We start from the raw sequence: 20,095 nt of genomic DNA on the forward strand, positions 1-20,095 counted from the left end.
GGGAAGTGGAGAGAGAAATTAGGAGGTATGATAGGAACTGACAGCTTGTGGCAAATAAGTTAAAAGTTACACACATGAAAGGAGAAGAAATTACAGGAGATGAGCAGAAACACTTGGAGACACAGAAGGAAGGGGAAAATATAAAACAGATTGCGCTCTCTACTTAGAGCCTTTGGATCAGCAAATTCTGCTAAAAGAAAAGAGGGGCTGAAGACTCAGCTATACAGCTGCAAATAGAACATTTAAAGTGTGTTTTAAGTGTATTATACAAATGTGGCACTAGATGGCGATGGTGAGCTAATGGCAAATTCAATATATATTTTTAAACTTTTTTTTTTTTTTAAAAAAAGTATTCTCACAGGGTTTTTTTTTTATATATGCCTAGATTCAGCCCAGGTCATGATACCTCCAGAATCAATGTCTAAACTTGAGGAAAGCTACAGAACTCTGCCACAAGGGAATTGCTGTAGCAAATAATTTAGCTGTTACCAAAGGGATTAGTTATCAATAGTGAATGATGTCTGTAATAGCCAGGTGATTATGTCTAGCTCCATCTCTGTCTACCATCCCTTTGTGACTAGTGGGCCTCAATAATGTTTATCCCTCCCAAGTGGGCTTTGAATATCCCCTCCTCTAAGAGATTCCTCTCATTTTCCTTATACTAGCTGGAATGGTTTGTCTTCATTTTTTCCAGAGATAAAAAAGGAATCGTTAAACACTACCATGTCAATGTAAACAACAAAAAACAGTTTTACCTGGCTGAGAATTACTGTTTTGATTCAGTTCCTGAGCTTATTCATTATCATCAGCACAATTCAGCAGGTAAATCGCTTTATCATTTCATGATTTGCATTGTGTTCATGAATGTCAATTTCCCTATTGTGTGTGTATGCTTTTAGTACAATCCTACCCATGTCTACTCTGTAGTAAGTTTCATTGTGTTCAATGGGTCTTACTCCCTACTAGGTGTATTTGTGATTGTAGTCTAAGAGTGTGAGCTGGGAATTCCCGATCTTCATCTTACGTCATTCTCTGACCAGCTAGGTAGACTTATGCGCAAACCGCTCTCTCTTAGCCTCAGTTTCCTAATGGCAATACTGGCAGTGCCTAAACATGTTTACTCAGGGGTAAGTCCCATTGTGTTCAGTGAGGCTCACTCCAAGGCAAACTGGGCATAGAATTGCAGCCTGAGAAGATTCTACTAAGGCTTACCATTGCTGGTCCTATCATTGGGCAGTGAAGTTGCTGCTTCCTGGCAGCTGATGTTGAATTTCAAGAAATGACAGCAAATTGTTAATTATTTATTGGTTTTCTTTTATTATGGAAAGATCCAACATCTTCAAGTGCTGTGTAAATGATAAGGGGAGTGGGTGGCGCTGTGATCTAAACCACTGAGCCTCTTGGGCTTGCTGATCGGAAGGTCGGTGGTTCGAATCCCCATGACAGGGTGAGCTCCCATTGCTCTGTCCCAGCTTCTGCCAATCTAGCAGTTCAAAAGCATACCAGTGTGAGTAGATAAATAGGTACTGCTGTGGCTCAAAGGTAAATGGCGTTTTCGTGCGCCCTGGCTTCTGTCACGGTGTTCCGTTGCACCAGAAGCAGTTTAGTCATGCTGGCCACATGACCCGGAAAGCTGTCTGTGGACAAACGCTGGCTCCCTTGGTCTGAAGAACGAGATGAGCACCGCAACCTCATAGTCGCCTTTGATTGGACTTAACCGTCCAGGGATCCTTTACCTTTACAGTGGTACCTCAGGTGACATATGCTGCAGGTTACAGACTCTGCTAACCCAGAAATATTGCCTTGGGTTAAGAACTTTGCTTCAGGATGAGAACAGAAATCGTGCAGCAGCGGCAGCAGGAGGCCCTATTAGCTAAAGTGGTGCTTCAGGTTAAGAACAGTTTCAGGTTAAGAACAGACCTCCAGAACGAATTAAGTACTTAACCCGAGGTACCACAGTATATCTATAAATGATAATAACTATTATAGATCCAGGCAAAAGTAGACAAAGAACATTAACTATATCTGACAACAGCTTTTGATTTCTCCAATTATCTGCATATTTTAGTCACAGTAAATATTTCCCCTCCCCCTTGGAAGTAGGTCATGCTTATTCCCATAAATCAGGGATCAGGAATCTGTGGCCTACCAGAGATTACTGGACCTCAGCTCCAACTAGTCCCAGTCAGCACCGCCCGTGGTCAGGGACGATAAAGTTGGGAGTCCAGCCCTACATAGAAATGTCAGGGGTTGAACCTGGTACATTTTACATTCAAAGCAGATGCTCTCTACCACTGAGCTACAAAATGGATACCTCTTTAAGAGAAGTTGAGAAGACATCAACAAAGGGGACAGACGTATTTCCATATCCAGGGACTCATAACTGAGAAGACCCTGTTACGAGTTGCCATGGAGTGTGCTATGATTATAGATGGAACGTTCAGCAGTGCCTCTCATGCAGATCTTAAGCCACAGGTTCCCTTTCTCAGCAAACTTACCTTATTTGGTGAACTTAATTTCTAGGTATAGTTACAAGACTTCGACATGCAGTGTCCACGAAGGCAAACAAAGTTCCATCCACAGCACTTTTGGGAAAAGGTAGGGGAAAGCCTTTTTTGACTGTGGTAGGAAATTAGTAATAGTTTTTCCAGGAAACCCTTCTCCAACAGCAAAAAAAACCCACACCAAAAAACAACAACATATATATGATCTAATATAACAACTCTTTCTATTAAACTTAGGCCCCTGGGAGCTAAAGCGTGAAGATATTGTCTTGCTGAAGGAAATAGGGAGTGGTCAGTTTGGAGTGGTGCAGGTGGGAAAGTGGAAAAAGAAATACGTTGCTGTTAAAATGATCAAGGAAGGGTCAATGTCTGAAGATGAATTCTTGGAAGAAGCTGAAACCATGATGTAAGCAAGGGTTTTCCCTAAGTGACACCAAGTCCATATGTGCCTACCCGTACATTAGGAACTGCAGTAGAGATCCTTCTGACAGTCAGTATCAGCCCTGTCTGAGGCAATGCAGGTGGCAGCCACAGTGAGGGCCTTCTCAGTGGTGGCTCCTGTTCTCTCCATAGAATTCTACCTATTTTGTTGTCATTTTGGCACCAGGCAAAGCGTGACCTGTTCTTCCAAGCCTTTCAGCCTTAATGTGAGCCCTGCTTATTGTATTGATCTGGCTCTTGAGATCTTGAAGCCTTTTAGTTTTTGTCTTCCATATTTTAAGATTTTTCCTCCGCTTCCTTTTATGTAAACTGCCCTGGGAACCTTTGTTGAATGGTAATATAAAAATATTTGCAATAAATCAATAAACGAAAGGGACAGGCAATATGCAGCTCTCGGGGGCAGAGTGAAGTGTTTAAGCACCCTTTCCCTAATTTTTAATTGCCTCTGTTAAATATTCCAAAGGGGATTGTTTAAACTTTTTGGCAACTGTAGACATAGCATCCGTATCGTTCATGCGATAATTTCAGCTTCAGCTCAGTCAGCAGAACATGAGACTCTTAATCTCTGGGTTATGGGTTCAAGTCCCATGCTAGGCAAAACATTACTGCATTGCAGGGCATTGGATTAGATCACCTTCTTGGCCCTTCCAGCTCTAAAATCATATGATTTGCTGTGGTCTAAACCACAGAGCCTAGGGCTTGCTGATCAGAAGGTCGGCAGTTCGAATTGCTGCGACGGGGTGAGCTCCCGTTGCTCGGTCCCTGCTCCTGCCAACCTAGCAGTTCGAAAGCACCTCAAAGTGCAAGTAGATAAATAGGTACCACTCCGGCGGGAAGGTAAACAGCATTCCCGTGCGCTGCTCTGGTTCGCCAGAAGCAGCTTAGTCATGCTGGCCACATGACCCGGAAGCTGCACGCTGGCTCCCTCGGCCAATAAGGTGAGATGAGCGCTGCAACCCCAGAGTCGTCCGCAACTGGACCTAACGGTCAGGGGTCGCTTTACATAACTAAGATAACCATAGGTTTTGTCTGCCCTATCAAAGCCTTTAATATGAAGAAGCATTTTTGTCAGTTATTTACAATATTGTTTGATTAGTGTTCCTTTAGACGAAAACATTTGTGATGCATATGAATGGATGTTCTGGCCAATATGGGTTTTATATTTGCACTGCAATCCCTATTGAAACACTAGCCATGTCAAGCCTTCCTTGACTATATTTTTGATCCAACTAGTATCGCTCAGCCGTTACACTGTGTTATTAATTATTATGTCTTTATGTAGCTTCTGGGGGGGGGGGGCTGAGAATAGACAATAATTGCATGGGTTTCTGGAGGTGCACGCAAGTGCCCTGTGTATGTTTATATGTGTTAAAATCCAGTACTTCGTTTTAGGAAACTGAATCACCCCAAACTTGTTAAATTGTATGGTGTTTGCACAAAGACCTATCCCATCTACATAGTGGCTGAATACATGGCTAATGGCTGCTTGCTTAGTTACTTAAAAGCCCATGGCAAAGGGCTGCATCACTTTCAACTGATGGAGATGTGCTACCATGTTTGTGAAGCAATGGCTTTCCTTGAGGAACATCAGTTCATACACCGCGATTTGGTAAGTTCTTGGAAAGCAGAACTTGGAATGGGTGTGGATTTTTTTGTTTTTTAACAACCTGTGGTTGTTTGGGGGGCAGGGGGGTGATTTAGGAGATTCACAGCACTGATCAGCATCACATCTGTTTCTAAGCTGATTTTGTTTCTTGTGCTCTCTGCAAAGGCTGCTAGAAATTGCCTGGTTGATACTGATCTTACAGTGAAGGTGTCCGACTTTGGAATGACAAGGTAAGTCTCAATCTTTAGCTTCAATGGGGGAAAATATTATAATGCTGATTAAAAACACACACACACACATTAACGAGACATTCAATAATGGCATCTCTCATGATAACCTAAAAGGCACCACATTTTCCTTCTCAAATAATCTGGAACTAAACTGCAGTCAAGTTATCCTGGGTTAAGAAACTCATGGCCGGGCGGCTAAGATCAGAGTTTCGTTACTGCTACCAGCATCACAGACAGCAGCTAAATCAAGGTTTTGAGGTTGTTTGTTTGTTTTAAAAGAAGCTGCTTTCTCCACTGCTTCTTGAAGTAAGGGAGTGTTTATTTTGAGATCATAGAATCATAGAATCATAGAGTTGGAAGAGACCACAAGGGCCATCAAGTCCAACCCCCTGCCAAGCAGGAAACACCATCAGAGCACTCCTGACATATGGTTGTCAAGCCTCTGCTTAAAGACCTCCAAAGAAGGAGACTCCACCACACTCCTTGGCAGCAAATTCCACTGTCGAACAGCTCTTACTGTCAGGAAGTTCTTCCTAATGTTTAGGTGGAATCTTCTTTCTTGTAGTTTGGATCCATTGCTCTGTGTCCGCTTCTCTGGAGCAGCAGAAAACAACCTTTCTCCCTCCTCTATGTGACATCCTTTTATATATTTGAACATGACTATCATATCACCCCGATGGATTTTTTAAAAATAGAAACATCTCTGCTTCATAGTGAGCTGTAAATTATTGGGGGGCAAGGCGGGGGGGGGGGATTTGTCCATCCCTAAACTAGCCTCAAGCTAGTGGTTATCTAAGGATCTTGGGAAGTTTTCATATTGATATTGTTTATAAGAAACATACTTTACATTTGCCAGAAGGTTGTTGTGAATTTTCTTTTCGCATTCCATGTCCAAACCAGCTTCTACAAAAAATGGATAGATGGGTGATTTGATAACCAATATTTTGATATTTGTATTACTGGGTTGTAGCCAGCTCAGTTTTACTCAGAGTGAACCTATTGACATGAATGGATCTAAGTTAGTTATGGGTTAGTTATAGGCCTGTCATTGGGTACAACCATCTGGTTGTTTTTGGCAGACATCTCAGCAGAGTAGGTTCAACTGAGGTGTCACTCGGATACATCCTTCATTTTGCTCCGTGAATCCTAAAAAGTGAATCTTGCCTTATAGATATGTGCTTGATGACCAGTATGTGAGTTCTTTAGGAACTAAATTTCCTGTGAAGTGGTCAGCACCAGAGGTTTTTCATTATACCAAGTTCAGCAGCAAATCGGATGTGTGGGCCTTTGGTGAGTATATAATGCAACTATTGAAAATGCTACATGAAGTGAAGAAAAGCCCTTAGAAGTCATTTATCTAAATAAATGGACCTGTGACTGATCAGGCACAGAGTGATGATATAATGCACCCTAAGGAATTCGTCTAGTGAAACCAATAGGACTTGTGCAGGACACATCCCTGTTGGCTTATGCCCAGATTGTGAAGGTCTGTATTGCATGGACTTTCTTTGCCACATAGGAAATATATTTCCAGATGCATGGACAGCTCTTTGTTCTCTTTCTTTTTCTCTCCAGCTTGGCTTTATTTCCTAATTAAATAGCTCAGTGTCACAAAGCAATTAAAACATGGGTGTTAACGCACTTTTGGAAATGCAGCAGTCTTTTAAAAATATGCAGTCAGATAGATGATCAAATCTAGATACCGCTTCTGCCGAGCCATAGCAGCACTAAACAAAAAGCAGAGGAAAGGATACCTCTCAGGAGTGGTAGCAACTAGTACAATGATGCTGTTTATCAGCTGCCGATTTGTACTGTGCCACACCTTTCCACATCCTGCCCATTTGGATCAGCTGCCAGCAGTTCACACAGAGATTGACATGCTCCCTTTTTGGCTTGTGGATATTTCAAGTGCACTTTCAAGAAAAGAAAAAAGTAGCTGTGAAGTCAAAGAGAAGTAGCTTGGTAGCACAAAAAATGCATGACGGAACAAGAACAAGTCATAAACACTTAAATTAGCGAGAGAGGCTGTGGGTTTTTAAACAGCAGAGGTAATTCAGTATACAGCTGGTCTTTCATCATGTTTTTACTGTGAAATAGCTTTGGGATATTTTATGAGAAACGATTCATGAATGGAATGAAATAAATAATGGTCATCTTATGCAGAATATGATGCTCCTATATCAAGAAATAACTGTCACACAAATAAGGATGCTTCCAGGCTGTTGCTATTTGGGGGTGGGATTCATTCTCACACTTTGCAAATTCATGTTGCACAAGTGAAGTCAAGTGAATGGTCTTGCATTACCAAAATACGACATTCTGCAATAAGAAAAGCGATGGGGGGAAATGCAGTGAAAAGTGGGAGATGATGATTGCCTGATGCCTCATCATCTAACATCCCTGCAAACAAATCGGAATGGAACCTCAACAAACAGCAGACGTCCTCCTAACCTGCCTGCAAACTTAGTGCCAACAAATCTACATGAATGCTCAATAAACAGATTGCCCGGAAGCAACCTTTTTTATTTTGTAATGTCCTTCTGGGTTTTATGTACCATTATAATACCTTGTTTTCCTCCACTCTGTGGACATGTCTACAGGAATTTTAATGTGGGAGGTGTTCACTCTGGGGAAGCAACCCTATGAACAGTATGACAACATGCAAGTGATCGAAAAGGTTTGCCTTGGCTATCGGCTTTATCGCCCGCAGTTGGCTTCCCAGGCAATCTATCAAATAATGTACAGCTGCTGGAATGAGGTATGTGTCCAAGTTCACTTGAGGCTGAAAAAGAAAAGTGATTTTACCCCCCCCCTTCTCTGCTATTGCTGTCTTTTGCAGCTGTAGGCCTCTGGTTGCTCCTGGACCTTCTCTTGTCAGTAAAGGCTCACTTATTATTTTAATGGGAGAGGACAAACTCCGCAGAAGCACAGAACTTGTCACTCCATTGTAGTGAGACTAAGTGTGTAGGAGTCCCACGTGTGTGCAGTGGTTTGGACTATGGTGCCTGACTTTAAATGATAACACATCAGAACTGAACGGAATCTTGAACAATTATGGTTTTCATAAAAGCATTATTTTGTCAAAGGATTTGCTTAAATTAATAAGAGAAGCATTACCTGGAAAGCACACACACACACACACACACACACACACACACACACACAAGCTTCTTTGACTTTTTAAACAGGAAGGCTGTGATGTAGAAAAATAAAGCTGTGGTCCTATTTTTGTACCTAGCACGCCTGAAAAAAAGTAAATGTGTTTGTGTACCTCTTTTGATTTAGTCAACCTTATTCTTAAGTGCATCAGTAGCTGTGTACCCTTCATTTCACATCTGACCCCATTTATTAAAAAAAGTTTTAACACCGCTCCAAAAGTTTGAGTGTGTGGTACTGCCATAGGCACTATTTAAAGGTACTGATCCAAAAATACACTCCATGTTTTATTATGATGGCACCTGTCTTTAGGTACTGTTCAGACTGGTCACATTTGTGCTGGGCATTGGAGATGCTTCAGGTTCAGAAGGCATGTAAAACATCTCAGGTTTAATCCCCGATGTCCTCTTAGATGAAAGCTCTCAAGCTTTTGGATTGGGAAGACCTCTGCCTAAGACCTTGGAGACCCATTCTCAGTCAGAGTACACAATAATGGGCTAGACCAATGCTATGAGGATGAGCAAGGAACATCACGTGCTCAAAGAGGAGCTTGTTTGACAAAAGTTTCCAAAGACGAAACAATAAATGAAATGTAGATGACCTTCCAAAGTTCTTCATGCTATGGCACGGAATGTTCCCCACATATTAACGTTCCTACTAGCCAAGGCCTTGCGATGGCTGGAGGAGCTCCTTTTGGTCCCCAAGTGGGTATGACGCATGGGGTGGTGATATAAAGCAAGACCTTCTCGGCGATGGTGTTGCCCCAGTTATGTCCATGGTTTTGTTACACAGCTAGAGGAGATCTTTTACTCCAATTTCTTCTGCTTGCTGTACTGTTTTATTGTATGTTGGTTTTAATTATTGTTACATGTTGATTTTGTGTGTTTTGTATTTGTTAATCACGATAATAATAATAATAATAATAATAATAATAATAATAATAATAATAGCCACCAATCAATGGCAAGTGGTGAGTTCGTTGGTTTCTCCTTTTCATACAGCTGCCTGAAAAACGTCCCACATTTTGCCATCTGCTTTCTCTCATTGAACCACACAGAGAAGATGACAAGCACTGAAGGATTGTCCAGCCTTTTCTTTTGTGAGCCCTTGCGCTAATGCCATCTCTAAAATCTGGTTTGGAAACTCTTACCCCAATGATTTATTAAACCAGTGAAACGGCTAAAAGATGAATAAAAGAAATGGCATGAGAAACACATATTGAATTTTTATTTAAATATTCATGGGTTGTTTTTCTTCTTCAGATTACAGCTTTGTTATCAGTTCTAAAGGCTGCTGAGGATCTGTAGTAGAATGCAGTTTGCATATAGCAGTAGAGATGGAAAGGCCTGGAAAAAAACTGGAAAAATTGAAAAAACAACAACAGTCCCGAGTCCCGTCCGTCCCCCCCCCATTTTTCCCCCAAAACCAGATTTTTCCCAGAAAAATTGAAAATAATAGTTTGATATAATTTGAATATTCCACACACTCCCCCCCATTTTTTCCAGGGGGGAAACGGCTTTGGGGAAAAAAGTGGGAAAACCTGGTTTTCCTGGGGGGGGGAGGGGTTCCAGGCCTTCCCATCTCTAAATAGCAGTAACATTTAGTTAGAAACATCTGCTTGTGCACAACAATCAGATTATTGTATCATGAATCTATTACTCCTGATCTATACAGTTTTGCAATGGTTACCCAAGATGTGAGATAATCTTAGAAAAATCTTTACCGGTGTTCTTTTGGACTTTTTCATACCCATGTCTCTAGTTAAGCTAAAACCAAATCTCTGCAGCTGTGGGTATTAGAATAAAAGGAAAACAGTTCTTACAATTGGATTTAAAATAAAAATAAGTGCTTCAAGGTTAACACATAACTGGCTCCAATGGCTTTTATAAAAACAAAAGACGTTTCAAGCTTGCTACCCGGTTGACTGTCTTATGCCAACATCCACTACATCAGCATTTGGTTTGGATAAAAACTCAGGGAAGACTGTTGAAAACAAGAGTTTAGAATGGAGACATAAATGCACCTAAATGAATGGCAGGTTCTCAGCAATATTTCAAGATGTTTCCCCCTGTTTGCAACCATGCCCATAAGGGTTTCTTCCTGGGGCAAATGGCCACTCCCAATGAGGGGCAGGGAGATTATTATCAGGGGAAAGGGCATGCGCTGTTATTTTTGCAAACATCTGAAGAGAGAAGACATCTAATTACAGATTGACTGTCTCCCATAGCTGGGCCCTGATAACTTATGTGTGGGGCTGTTTTGCCTTGATCAAGACTCCTGCCCTTCTGGGTTTCTAGGACCGGATTTCAGGATGTCGCACTCAGATATCCTGGAGCAAGAGCCACATGTGCAATGCTGAAGTGATGGTTGGTATTATAAGCGTTGTGGGTGCCTATTACTTGTTGGAGGGGCTGAGTAGCTCATTTGTCCATTGGGCCTGGAAGGGTAGGTCTCTGGTTCATGCCTTTTCTGCTGAAAACAGGTGATTGATTCTGCCTAAATGTGAACACCAGCAATCAGTTCTGCACTAGGTGCTCAGATGTGCTCTGTCCATCTGCCTCTGCATATACAGAGCCTTTATATTTTTTAAAACACAATCCGAAGCAATACAGTTCCATGTGTTGTATTGCTGGCATTGACACACAGTGATAAATAAGACATATATTAGCTTTTCTGGTTTCCTTCTTAGAATGCTGTTTCAGATGCAAATGCGTGATTGTCTTTTCCAACTTCTTCATATGGATTGACTGCTGCAGTTTGGACTAACTGGTTTTCTGCTGCTCTTCTGCGAATTAAGAAAAAATATTTCTGAGTTTCAGCTATAAAAGCCGTGAACATGTGCACACACAACAAAGGGGAAACTTTTACTAGAGAAAAAGCAATGTTATACTTAATATGAGCTGTATATATATTCTGACAAACACCTACGTTCAATAGGCTGATTCAATTCACTAACAGGGACTGAAAACAATAGAATTTTCAGTTTGCAGATTCGGGTCAAAACTTGGTTCCTTTATATTTTCCCAGCTCTTACATCAGGGATGGCCAATGTGCTCCACTGTAAATACTGTGGACTCAACTCCCATTCGCCTTTGCCAGTATAGCCAGTTATCATAAATGATGGGTAAAAGGTAAAGGGACCCCTGACCATTAGGTCCAGTTGTGGCCGACTCTGGGGTTGCGGCGCTCATCTCGCTTTATTGGCCGAGGGAGCCGGCGTTTGTCCGCAGACAGCTTCCGGGTCATGTGGCCAGCATGACTAAGCTGCTTCTGGTGAACCAGAGCAGCACACAGAAACATCGTTTACCTTCCTGCCGGAGTGGTACCTATTTATCTACTTGCACTTTGATATGCTTTCGAACTGCTAGGTTGGCAGGAGCAGGACCGAGCAATGGGAGCTCACCCCGTTGCGGAGATTCGAACCGCTGACCTTCTGATCAGCAAGTCCTAGGCTGTGTGGTTTAACCCACAGTGCCACCTGTATAAATGATGGGAGTTGATGGTGAATAACATCCCGAGAGCACACAACAGAGAGGTGCAGAACAGAGTTATTTTGTACAGTGTAAGAGAGATGCACTGTCTATAAAACATCACTTACTTTCTTCGGTTCCTCTGCCCTGTGATGATCAAGGTGATAATTCCAACCACTACAAGACCCATGATGACTCCAAAAAGTATAAGCCATATGGTGACTGGGGGTTCGTAAGGTGTTGCCAGTGTTGGAAGAATACCAACAAATTCCAGAGTTTGGTCATCCAGTTGGAAAGCTTCATTGATGCGTCCTCGAGACAATCTGCCAAATAAAGGGGTGGGTGGGAATCTAATTACAGTGTAAACAAGGATTCACCTTAAAAATATTTCCTGTCTCTCTACTAAAATGTGAAGCTGGTCTGATGTGAGAAAGCATGCAACATGTAAAAGAAAAAAAGGAAAGGTGAAAAAAATGGCTTAAATGTTTACATATTTCTAGTGTCGTTCTTATCCTCTTCACTATTGTCTCTTGGTTTTCTGCAATTGACTGCAAAGTTGACTGCAATTTCCCCACTTTCAACTGATTTATTTAGTTAAATCATGCTCTGACATTATGTTTGAATCCAAGGGTGCCTGCCAATCCGGTATTTGAAATTGCAGGTGGAAGCTGATTTAAAAGCTGAATTTGTATTAACTACGGTTTGTCATTTCTACTGAATTCATGGGAAATTGACAAACCATGTTTGCTTACACTTATTTCTACTGGGTTTATTTAACAATATAGAAGTAAGCCTTACTGAGTTCAGTGGAACTTATTTCCAGATAAGTGAATGTAGGATTGAAGCCAGGCATATATTGCAAGTCCCCCCCACCCAAATATCCCCAATATTCCAGCTTCTACACTCTTGCTTCTTCCATTTCACTTGCAAGCTAATTCCTTGCAATGCAAAAATTTCACCTGATTGCGGCTTCCACTTGAGATTTGGGAACAAAGTCTGTGACATTAGTGCCATTATTGGGCATGCTGACAGTAAAAACGAAGGAGATTCGTGGCGTCACATCACCTACATGGACATTCGTTGATCTGATGGGGAGAAAAATGTCTTTACTACAAGAATTACAAGCTTGAAAAAAACCATGCAAATATTTCTGAATATGCTGTCCTAGAGATCTCCATATTTGTCATTGGAATATATTGATTGTACACATAGATTACCTAATGGTTTCATATACACAGGTAACTTAGGCAAATTATTCAATTAGCCATCAACCCAAACATACATCTTCCACCTGAGAAGTGTCCAACTTAAGTCACATTTTATACGGCTACGAGATCTTAGCAAGACCAAAGTCGCTGGTTTAAAACTCTCATTGCATGTGGCAAAACGTTTTACAAAATCTATGCAGTTCAATTGGTGTGGAGGTTTTTTAATGTGCACAATGTATTGATATACCATTTTAAGGGTCTTCCCCCAGCAAAAATCAATGTACGGTTAAGTGTGATGGTGGTCTCCTAGGCTCACAGCTGCCTTAACCACGTCAGACCATTGTTTCATCTGGCTCAGGGGTGGCTAACCTTTTCCAGCCTGAGGGCCAAACTCATCTCTCCCCAGCCCTTTGGAGACCACAGACCAGTGCTGCCTGTTGATACTCTACATTCTCACACAAGCACATAGCTTCCCTCTTCTGCTGATCCCTGCAAATCAGCATAGAAGAGGGGGTTATTATCACCCCTCATCAAATGATTGATCTAATGACTGGAAAGAGAGTCTCATTTGGGCTGTATCTGCTTTATCCCCCCCCCTTTTTTGACATCAAAATCAGTGGAGTCTTGGGGCAGGAGATAAAAACTTGCAAGAGGGTGGTTAGCTCCACCTGGTCTACAGTGACTTTGACATTCCAATATCTCAGACAGAAATCTATGTCTGCTCTACCTGCAAATGTCAGAGGCTTTTTACATGCAAAGCATGTGTTCTACCACTAAGCTATGGGCCTTCTGTTTTCCACTAGCACAAGAACCAGGGCCGTCTTACCCATAGACGCTAGGGGTGCAGGGCACCCGGGCGCCAGGCTCTCAGGGGCGCAGGCTGAGAGTCCAGGGCCCGAGAGTTGAGTCTGGGGAAGAGCCCGCCTGTCGGTCACAGCACTGCAGCTGGTTCTTCTGCTGTGGGCAGCTCTGCGCCGTGAGTTCGGGGGCGACCAAGTCAGCGAGACACAGAGGTGGCCGGCCGGCTCCACCTTCCTGCGCGCCTGGGACTGGGCAACCGGGGGAGGTGCACCGGGTGGATCTTTGCACCCTGGCGCCACATATGCTTAAGACAGCCCTGACAAGAACACTAAAAAGTTCGCAGAATTTGCTTCCTCTTGGCTTCTGTAAAAAGTATAATGCAGAGGGGCACCTAACCCTTTTAGGTAAATTCTGAATGTTCCCAGGGCACTGAAGTATGTGCATTTTCCTATTTTGAAAACTGGTTCTGATATTGTTGGGGGGGGAATCTGGAACTCTCTCAGGTGCTGCGTAGCAATTGCCCACAGCAAAGCTAAATGGAAAAAAAGTAACTTACTGAAATGCTATGCTTTCATTTTGGTAGTACTTCCTCATGGCATAGGCAATTGTTGCCTTGAATAAATACATTTCGTTGTCATTCCACGGGTACTGCAAATTCAAAACAATAGTCCAATTGACTTAGGCTCAGTCACCTAGTAACTCTTTTGAAACAGATGGACTCTGCAAGGAGTAACACTCTGCCTTAATATGATTTATGTATAGCATACTTTTGGCTAATAAATCAAATATATGATTAACTTCTTGTGCTATATAGGGAAATGGATAAATGGTAAAATTAAGAACTAGAAGCTTAAATCACATTTCTGTTCCCAGTGAGAATAGTGTACAAATATCCATTATAACAGGGGGGAGAACGTGCAAAAATGCACATTGTTAGGCACAACAGCATACAGAAAGGTGAATATAAGCAGAAATGCATATAGAAACGGGTCTGAATTTTCATGAGAACTTTTTTTAAAATACAGAAGTCAGGCGAACTGAAAATAAGACTAGACAAATGAAGAACTTAAGAGGGAACCATCCATCTCTAGGGAACATTGCCTCTGCTATCCTAAGCCAATCTAGTCTGCATCACACTTGGAGTAGGCTAGTATCCTGCTAGTTGCTTCATCTCCACTCCTGACCTTCAGAGTTCACCCCTGTGGTTATAAAGTGCATACCTGTTTCTGGAGATGGAAACAAACATTAAATACAGAAATAAGATGGTAGAGATGTATAGACAAAATACATTTGAAGCAGAGTTATTATTAGGGTCGTGCTGAGCATGTGGAACGGCAAAAGAGGAAAAGGAGACTGAGCAATGATTGTTCCCCTCACTATAGTTTGTATTGTTCATTCATCACTGTTCATTTTTGAAAACGTCCTCACCGCTCCCATCCTGAACTGCCTTTCTTTTAACACTTTGATAACAGAGCTTGAAATCATATTTGCACTTGGATTACCTTTTGAACATTTTACGTTACCAGGATATCGATTCTGTGGCCATTTTAAATTGGTTTCCCCCCCAACTTGGGGCTGCACTGAGCAATTTCACAGAGCCTGCGGCCCTCCAGATGTGGTTGGACTCCCATGAGCCTCAGCCAGCATGCTTTTCCGGGCATCCAAGTCACTGCATCCCTTCCAGTCGAAGGGTGCCCAGGAGGAATGCGGCAGGCCCACTGCTACCCGGGAATGATCTACCCTTCCCGCCCTCCCCTAGCTCCAACACTGTGTTCATGTTATTTCATAAGATATCATCATAAGATCATCTTCCTGTGAATTCACTCACTGCATTGCTTCCCAGTGCTGTTTTCAAGCTGATCCTCACTTTGATTGCATAATCAGAATCTGGATTAAAATGAAGTAAAACAAACAAGTCTTGACACAGAATTCCAAACTTATTTCCATAACATACACATAGCTAACGCCTAAAAAAAGAGCACTGTCTGTGTTTTGATAGCTTGTGTACAACAACAACATATATCATTATTATACGGAGATGGTTGCGTGTTTGGTTCTGGTCATAGATGTCCAATGTACATCTTGCCACTAGTTAATGCTGCATCCATCAGCAGAGACCACATGCTGGGGTACAAATATATTGTAGAGTTTTATCAATGCTAGACACTTTCGTGTGACCTGACCTACTAATTCTCATTACTTCTGAGCCCATCTCTGCCTTGATTTTTGAGAGTGGTTCCGTTAATGCTTCACCTCAATCTCCAATCACTGATCTCCTCTTAAATAGACCCCTACAGTGCTGAAGTTTGGTTGGCCTGTACCAGGAGTGCCCTGTGGAACTCCTTGCCACTAGAAGTCCAGCAGCAGGAATCCAACCTGCCTTCTTTTAGATCCCTTTCGAAAAATGACATTCAGATGAGCCTTTAAACGTGAATATGTTTTTACCACCCAGTAATTTATGGTGTTTTCATGGATGTTTTTTACTGATTTTTTAATATTGATCTTACTGTAACTTTGTGTTGCATTCCGCCTTGCTGTATTTTTAATGGATCTCCCCCCCCCCCTTTTTTTTTTGTATACCACAATTTCCCAGCCTCTGAGGCAATGGGATCGATCTGTCTATCCTTGAAAATTGCTGGTGGAGTTGTTGCTTTTCTCAGTGCTCTCCATGGGATGATTGAACAATGGGGAAAGGTGGCGAAGGCAAGAACTAGTTGTGCACATACAACTCGCACCACCGATGCAACATGAACCTACATGGAGTCCAGGCTGTATCCCAGCCAATCCGTCTGCCGGCGTTCTCTTTCTCCAGCCACAACCGCAGAGGCTGAAAGTAGTGGAGCAATGGTGTTGCATTCATTGTCTTCTCTCCTGTCACGGATTCTAATGCCTCGGTCCAAGGCCGTGATCTTCCTAAGGCAAGCATGGCCCTATGGTTTATAAAGAAGTAAGCATGAAACACCGTCCACATGCATGCTGTTGTGTGACTGCCAAGACCACAAGGTGGCACCATATAGAGAGGATGGACCGAAATGAAATTCTCAACTAAAAATGAAGCCTGTACTTTCTCTTAACTCTATATCATGGGTAGGCAAACTACGGCCCGGGGGCCAGAGCTGGCCCAATAGCCTTCTCAGTCCGGCCCGCGGACAGTACGGGAATCAGCATGTTTTTACATGAGTAGAATGTGCCCCTTTATTTAAAATGCATCTCTGGGTTATTTGCAGGGCATAGGAATTTGTTCATTCCCCCCCAAAAAAAAATATAGTCCAGCCCCCCACAAGGTCTGAGGGACAGTGGACCGGCCCCCAGCTGAAAAAGTTTGCTGGCCCCTGCTCTATATCCTGGATTCCCCCTGCTCCGCTGGGTCCTGCCCGCCTTTCAATCCATTAGTGTTACTGTGACACCTGGCGGTCAATTTCTTTTTTGGTAGTGTTGCAAAATATTATCCAAGCCAAGTGAAACTTGAAGTGACCACCTATCAGCTGATAGGCAGTCCACCAGATGGGCCGCATGACTGAGGTCCCCTGCACAAAGCAGGCTTTACGTTACCATCTATCAACTATATATGCTTCTGACTTCAAGCTATTTAACAATAGGAACAATAAAAAGTCTCTCTCTGCATGTCTGGCTGCTGAAATGAAGGATGCTTGTGGGGTGGGGAAGCCAAGAGTGGATCTCCGTTATTCTGGTGACAAAAACAAACTCTTGGACAAAATGTGTACTCAGTGGTAGCTTTACTTTAAAATAAAAAAATTAAAATCTAAGCATACGTCTGCCCCACTGAGCCAGTATGCAAACATGTGGCTCCAGTTAGTGATCTCAAGAGATCTAATATAAAAAAACCAACAAAGTGTATCCCACAAGCCTACAAGTCTGCCCATTCCTACCATAAGGCATCTGGGCAAGAGGAGGAAATTGCAGAGGAGAGAAGGTTTAATTATTCTCTTATCATCTGCTGATTTCTCTGCTGAAAGCTAAGTCCTCCCAGCTCTCCTTTGCAAAGCAGCCCAGATTTTCAAGTGGAGGCGGACTGGGGTTCCGTCCATCTCAGAGTTTCCCCTAAGGAGAAATTAAAATATAGGGCATGTTTTCTTTCCAAGTTTTATGCAGTATTTTGTTACCCCAGCTTGTCACCAGCTGCTGTGGAATTAGTAATGTCACATTTGTAAAGTTCATCTGTGTGGCCTGCAGCTTTGCAAAGTGCTTCTTGAAACTGGAACTGGTAAATTGTCCTCGTGTAATATCTAGAGAGAGAGAGAGAGAGAGAGAGAGAGAGAGAGAGAGAGAGAAGGGGAAAGGGGACAAATCATTTGTTAGGGCTTAAATCAGGCATAGGTCAGCAACAATAACAAAAAACAATAAATCACCTGAGTTAATCTTTATTCAAGGAAACAAACCACAGCTCAAGTCTAGTGGTCTCAGCACCTGGACATTGGTGAATTTACACATCCCTGTCAACACCTGGGTTTTTTAAACTGGGCAATGGAGAATAATGAAGAGATGGGGATGCAAATGGAATGAGTAGAAGTCTAAAGGCAGCTGTATTGTCCTTAATTTAGGAACATAGGAAGCAGCTGTATACCAAGCCAGTTCATTTGTCCAGCTGTCTCAGTACCATTTGCTCTGACTGGTGGCAGGTCTTCTGGGAGGTGTTTTTCCTAGCTCTATGTGGAGCCCCCAGAAACAGAGCCTGAGACCTTCTGTATGCAGGTGCTGAAGTGAGAACAGAAATTGCTAAGAAAGAGCTCTGGTGGTTGAGTGCCAGCTGAACTGGAGGCGAAACAGGCTGACCAAGAAACCGGGGGGGGGGGGGGTATCAGCATGATCAGGGAGACTTCAACGTTGCAAAAGTACAAAATATAAAAAATAGCCTTATGGTGGAACCACCTCCAGAAATTCTCCAATGAGGACTGGGCATGTGTAGTAGCTACAGAATGCTGAGTGTCAGTTAGAAAACAAAAATGCATAAAAGGGAGAGGGCAGCAGAATGTTTTCTGGAACCCTGAACAGGAGCCTATTCAGAGGATACGCTGCCACATTTTGTTGTCAGACCCACTCTTTGTATTCTAAAAAGCAATCTATACAATAGCAGAGGGTTTTTGGGTTTGTTTAATAACTAGTAAACCACAGAGCCTAGGGCTTGCTCTTCAGAAGGTTGCGATTCGAATCCCTGCGACGGGGTGAGCTCCCGTTGCTCGGTCCCTGCTCCTGCCAACCTAGCAGTTCGAAAGCACGTCAAGTGCAAGTAGATAAATAGGCACTGCTCTGGCAGGAAGGTAAATGGCGTTTCCGTGCGCTGCTCTGGTTTGCCAGAAGTGGCTTAGTCATGCTGGCCACATGACCTGGAAGCTGGCTCCCTCGGCCAATAAAGCAAGTTGAGCGCTGCAACCCCAGGGTCGGCCATGACTGGACCTAATGGTCAGGGGTCCCTTTACCTTTTTAAGGTCAAATAACAGGAGTAAGGGGCTCATTTGACATACCTTATGAAAGAGTAGTCATTGGCTACATGGAAAAGAGCTGCAGGGTCACAGTATTCCTCATCGTGGGGCACCGGTTCCACGACACCTACTATCTCTCGCCTGCAGAGAAGAGCAATGTCAGGAGTTTCCATCAGTATTTGAGATGGAAGTGAGGTTTAAAGGCATGAGCTTCTCAGATAGATTGAAGTGTATTGAAGCAGCCCTCCTTTACAGCAGTACTTTTGCCAGTACTCTGAGGTACATTGACTGTTAAGGTGTTTCTGTGGGAACTCCACCTCTCCTGTTTGCGTTTGACCTAACTGTGCTGCTTTTGACTGGAATTGTTTTATTTGTTTTTTAATAAATTATTCTACTTTGTATTATTGTAACCCACCCTGGAACCTTCTCTTGTAGGTCAGGTATGAAACAAACAAACAAGAATAAAGATCAGGGAGCCTTCAGGCCTGCCTGATAAACTCCCTTTATTTACTAGTTTCAAAGCACTATAAAAATTCATAAGCAACCTTTACAGAACAAGGGGTATTGGCTTGAATTGTCTTGCCATTTTTTTTAACCATGAAAGCAGAACTTAGTGGACTTCCTTGTATTTGGAGTACCTCCCCCCCCCCATCAATGTATGATATCCATTATTTGATTTGGGAATTTGACTTGTCAACAGATTTTTAATAAACTTGTACTTGCTTCATCTGCCACCATTTTTTCATCCATTGTTCTTTTGGAATTTCACCAGAAAATACCATCCACCTCCATTTCTCTAGCATGTAAGTGAAAGGCAACGTTCCAACAATAGTGAGCGCTTGCTTCAGCAGGAAGTTTATATCCGTCTCTGGAAAAGAGCACAGCCAACTGACAGGATGAAGGGAGAATTTAACTTCTGAGAGCTGCCAATTCAAATTTTCATTGCAGTTCTAATCCTGCAAAGCAAAGGCTGGTAAAAACCACCCCCAATCCCCTCAACGAAGCTTCTGTGCTTGGAATGAAGAAGAAGCAGTGACTTGGTTGGCTTTTTGGGTCTCCATTCCTCCCAATTTCTTTTCTTTTTTTGAGTAGTGGCTTTTAGCTTCCTAGCCTGAAGGCTGGATTTGGCTTATTAACTATCATTGTAAGGCACTCTGAGAAAAACATTTGTGGTTGAAGAGTGCAGTAAAAATACTTTAAATAAAAATAAATAGGAGTACTGGCCCTTGTGACTGTTA

The 20,095-nt window shown here is 42.6% G+C and overlaps 2 protein-coding genes across 4 annotated transcripts in view; one reads left to right on the forward strand and one right to left on the reverse strand.

Moving 5' to 3' along the window:
* Positions 1 to 9,149, forward strand: part of BMX (BMX non-receptor tyrosine kinase) — a 26,555-nt gene extending 17,406 nt beyond the window's left edge. For all 3 annotated transcript variants that reach the window (XM_081198115.1, XM_081198114.1, XM_081198113.1), the window contains exons 12-19: positions 695 to 822; positions 2,524 to 2,598; positions 2,742 to 2,910; positions 4,338 to 4,554; positions 4,717 to 4,781; positions 5,953 to 6,071; positions 7,382 to 7,539; positions 8,939 to 9,149. In XM_081198115.1, the coding sequence (XP_081054241.1) occupies positions 695 to 822; positions 2,524 to 2,598; positions 2,742 to 2,910; positions 4,338 to 4,554; positions 4,717 to 4,781; positions 5,953 to 6,071; positions 7,382 to 7,539; positions 8,939 to 9,013 (1,006 nt within the window). In that variant the 3' untranslated portion in view covers positions 9,014 to 9,149. The remainder of the gene's footprint in view (positions 1 to 694; positions 823 to 2,523; positions 2,599 to 2,741; positions 2,911 to 4,337; positions 4,555 to 4,716; positions 4,782 to 5,952; positions 6,072 to 7,381; positions 7,540 to 8,938) is intronic.
* ACE2 (angiotensin converting enzyme 2) overlaps positions 9,138 to 20,095 on the reverse strand; it is a 22,583-nt gene continuing 11,625 nt past the window's right edge. Inside the window, exons 10-18 of the mRNA XM_081198110.1 lie at positions 19,581 to 19,725; positions 18,900 to 18,998; positions 17,541 to 17,663; positions 16,174 to 16,346; positions 15,245 to 15,303; positions 13,973 to 14,064; positions 12,367 to 12,492; positions 11,536 to 11,730; positions 9,138 to 10,722 (exon numbers count right to left, since the gene is read on the reverse strand). Of these exons, the coding sequence (XP_081054236.1) occupies positions 10,623 to 10,722; positions 11,536 to 11,730; positions 12,367 to 12,492; positions 13,973 to 14,064; positions 15,245 to 15,303; positions 16,174 to 16,346; positions 17,541 to 17,663; positions 18,900 to 18,998; positions 19,581 to 19,725 (1,112 nt within the window). The 3' untranslated portion in view covers positions 9,138 to 10,622. The remainder of the gene's footprint in view (positions 10,723 to 11,535; positions 11,731 to 12,366; positions 12,493 to 13,972; positions 14,065 to 15,244; positions 15,304 to 16,173; positions 16,347 to 17,540; positions 17,664 to 18,899; positions 18,999 to 19,580; positions 19,726 to 20,095) is intronic.

Source organism: Podarcis bocagei, assembly GCF_964188305.1.
Source record: "Podarcis bocagei genome assembly, chromosome: 6".
NCBI lineage: Eukaryota > Metazoa > Chordata > Lepidosauria > Squamata > Lacertidae > Podarcis > Podarcis bocagei.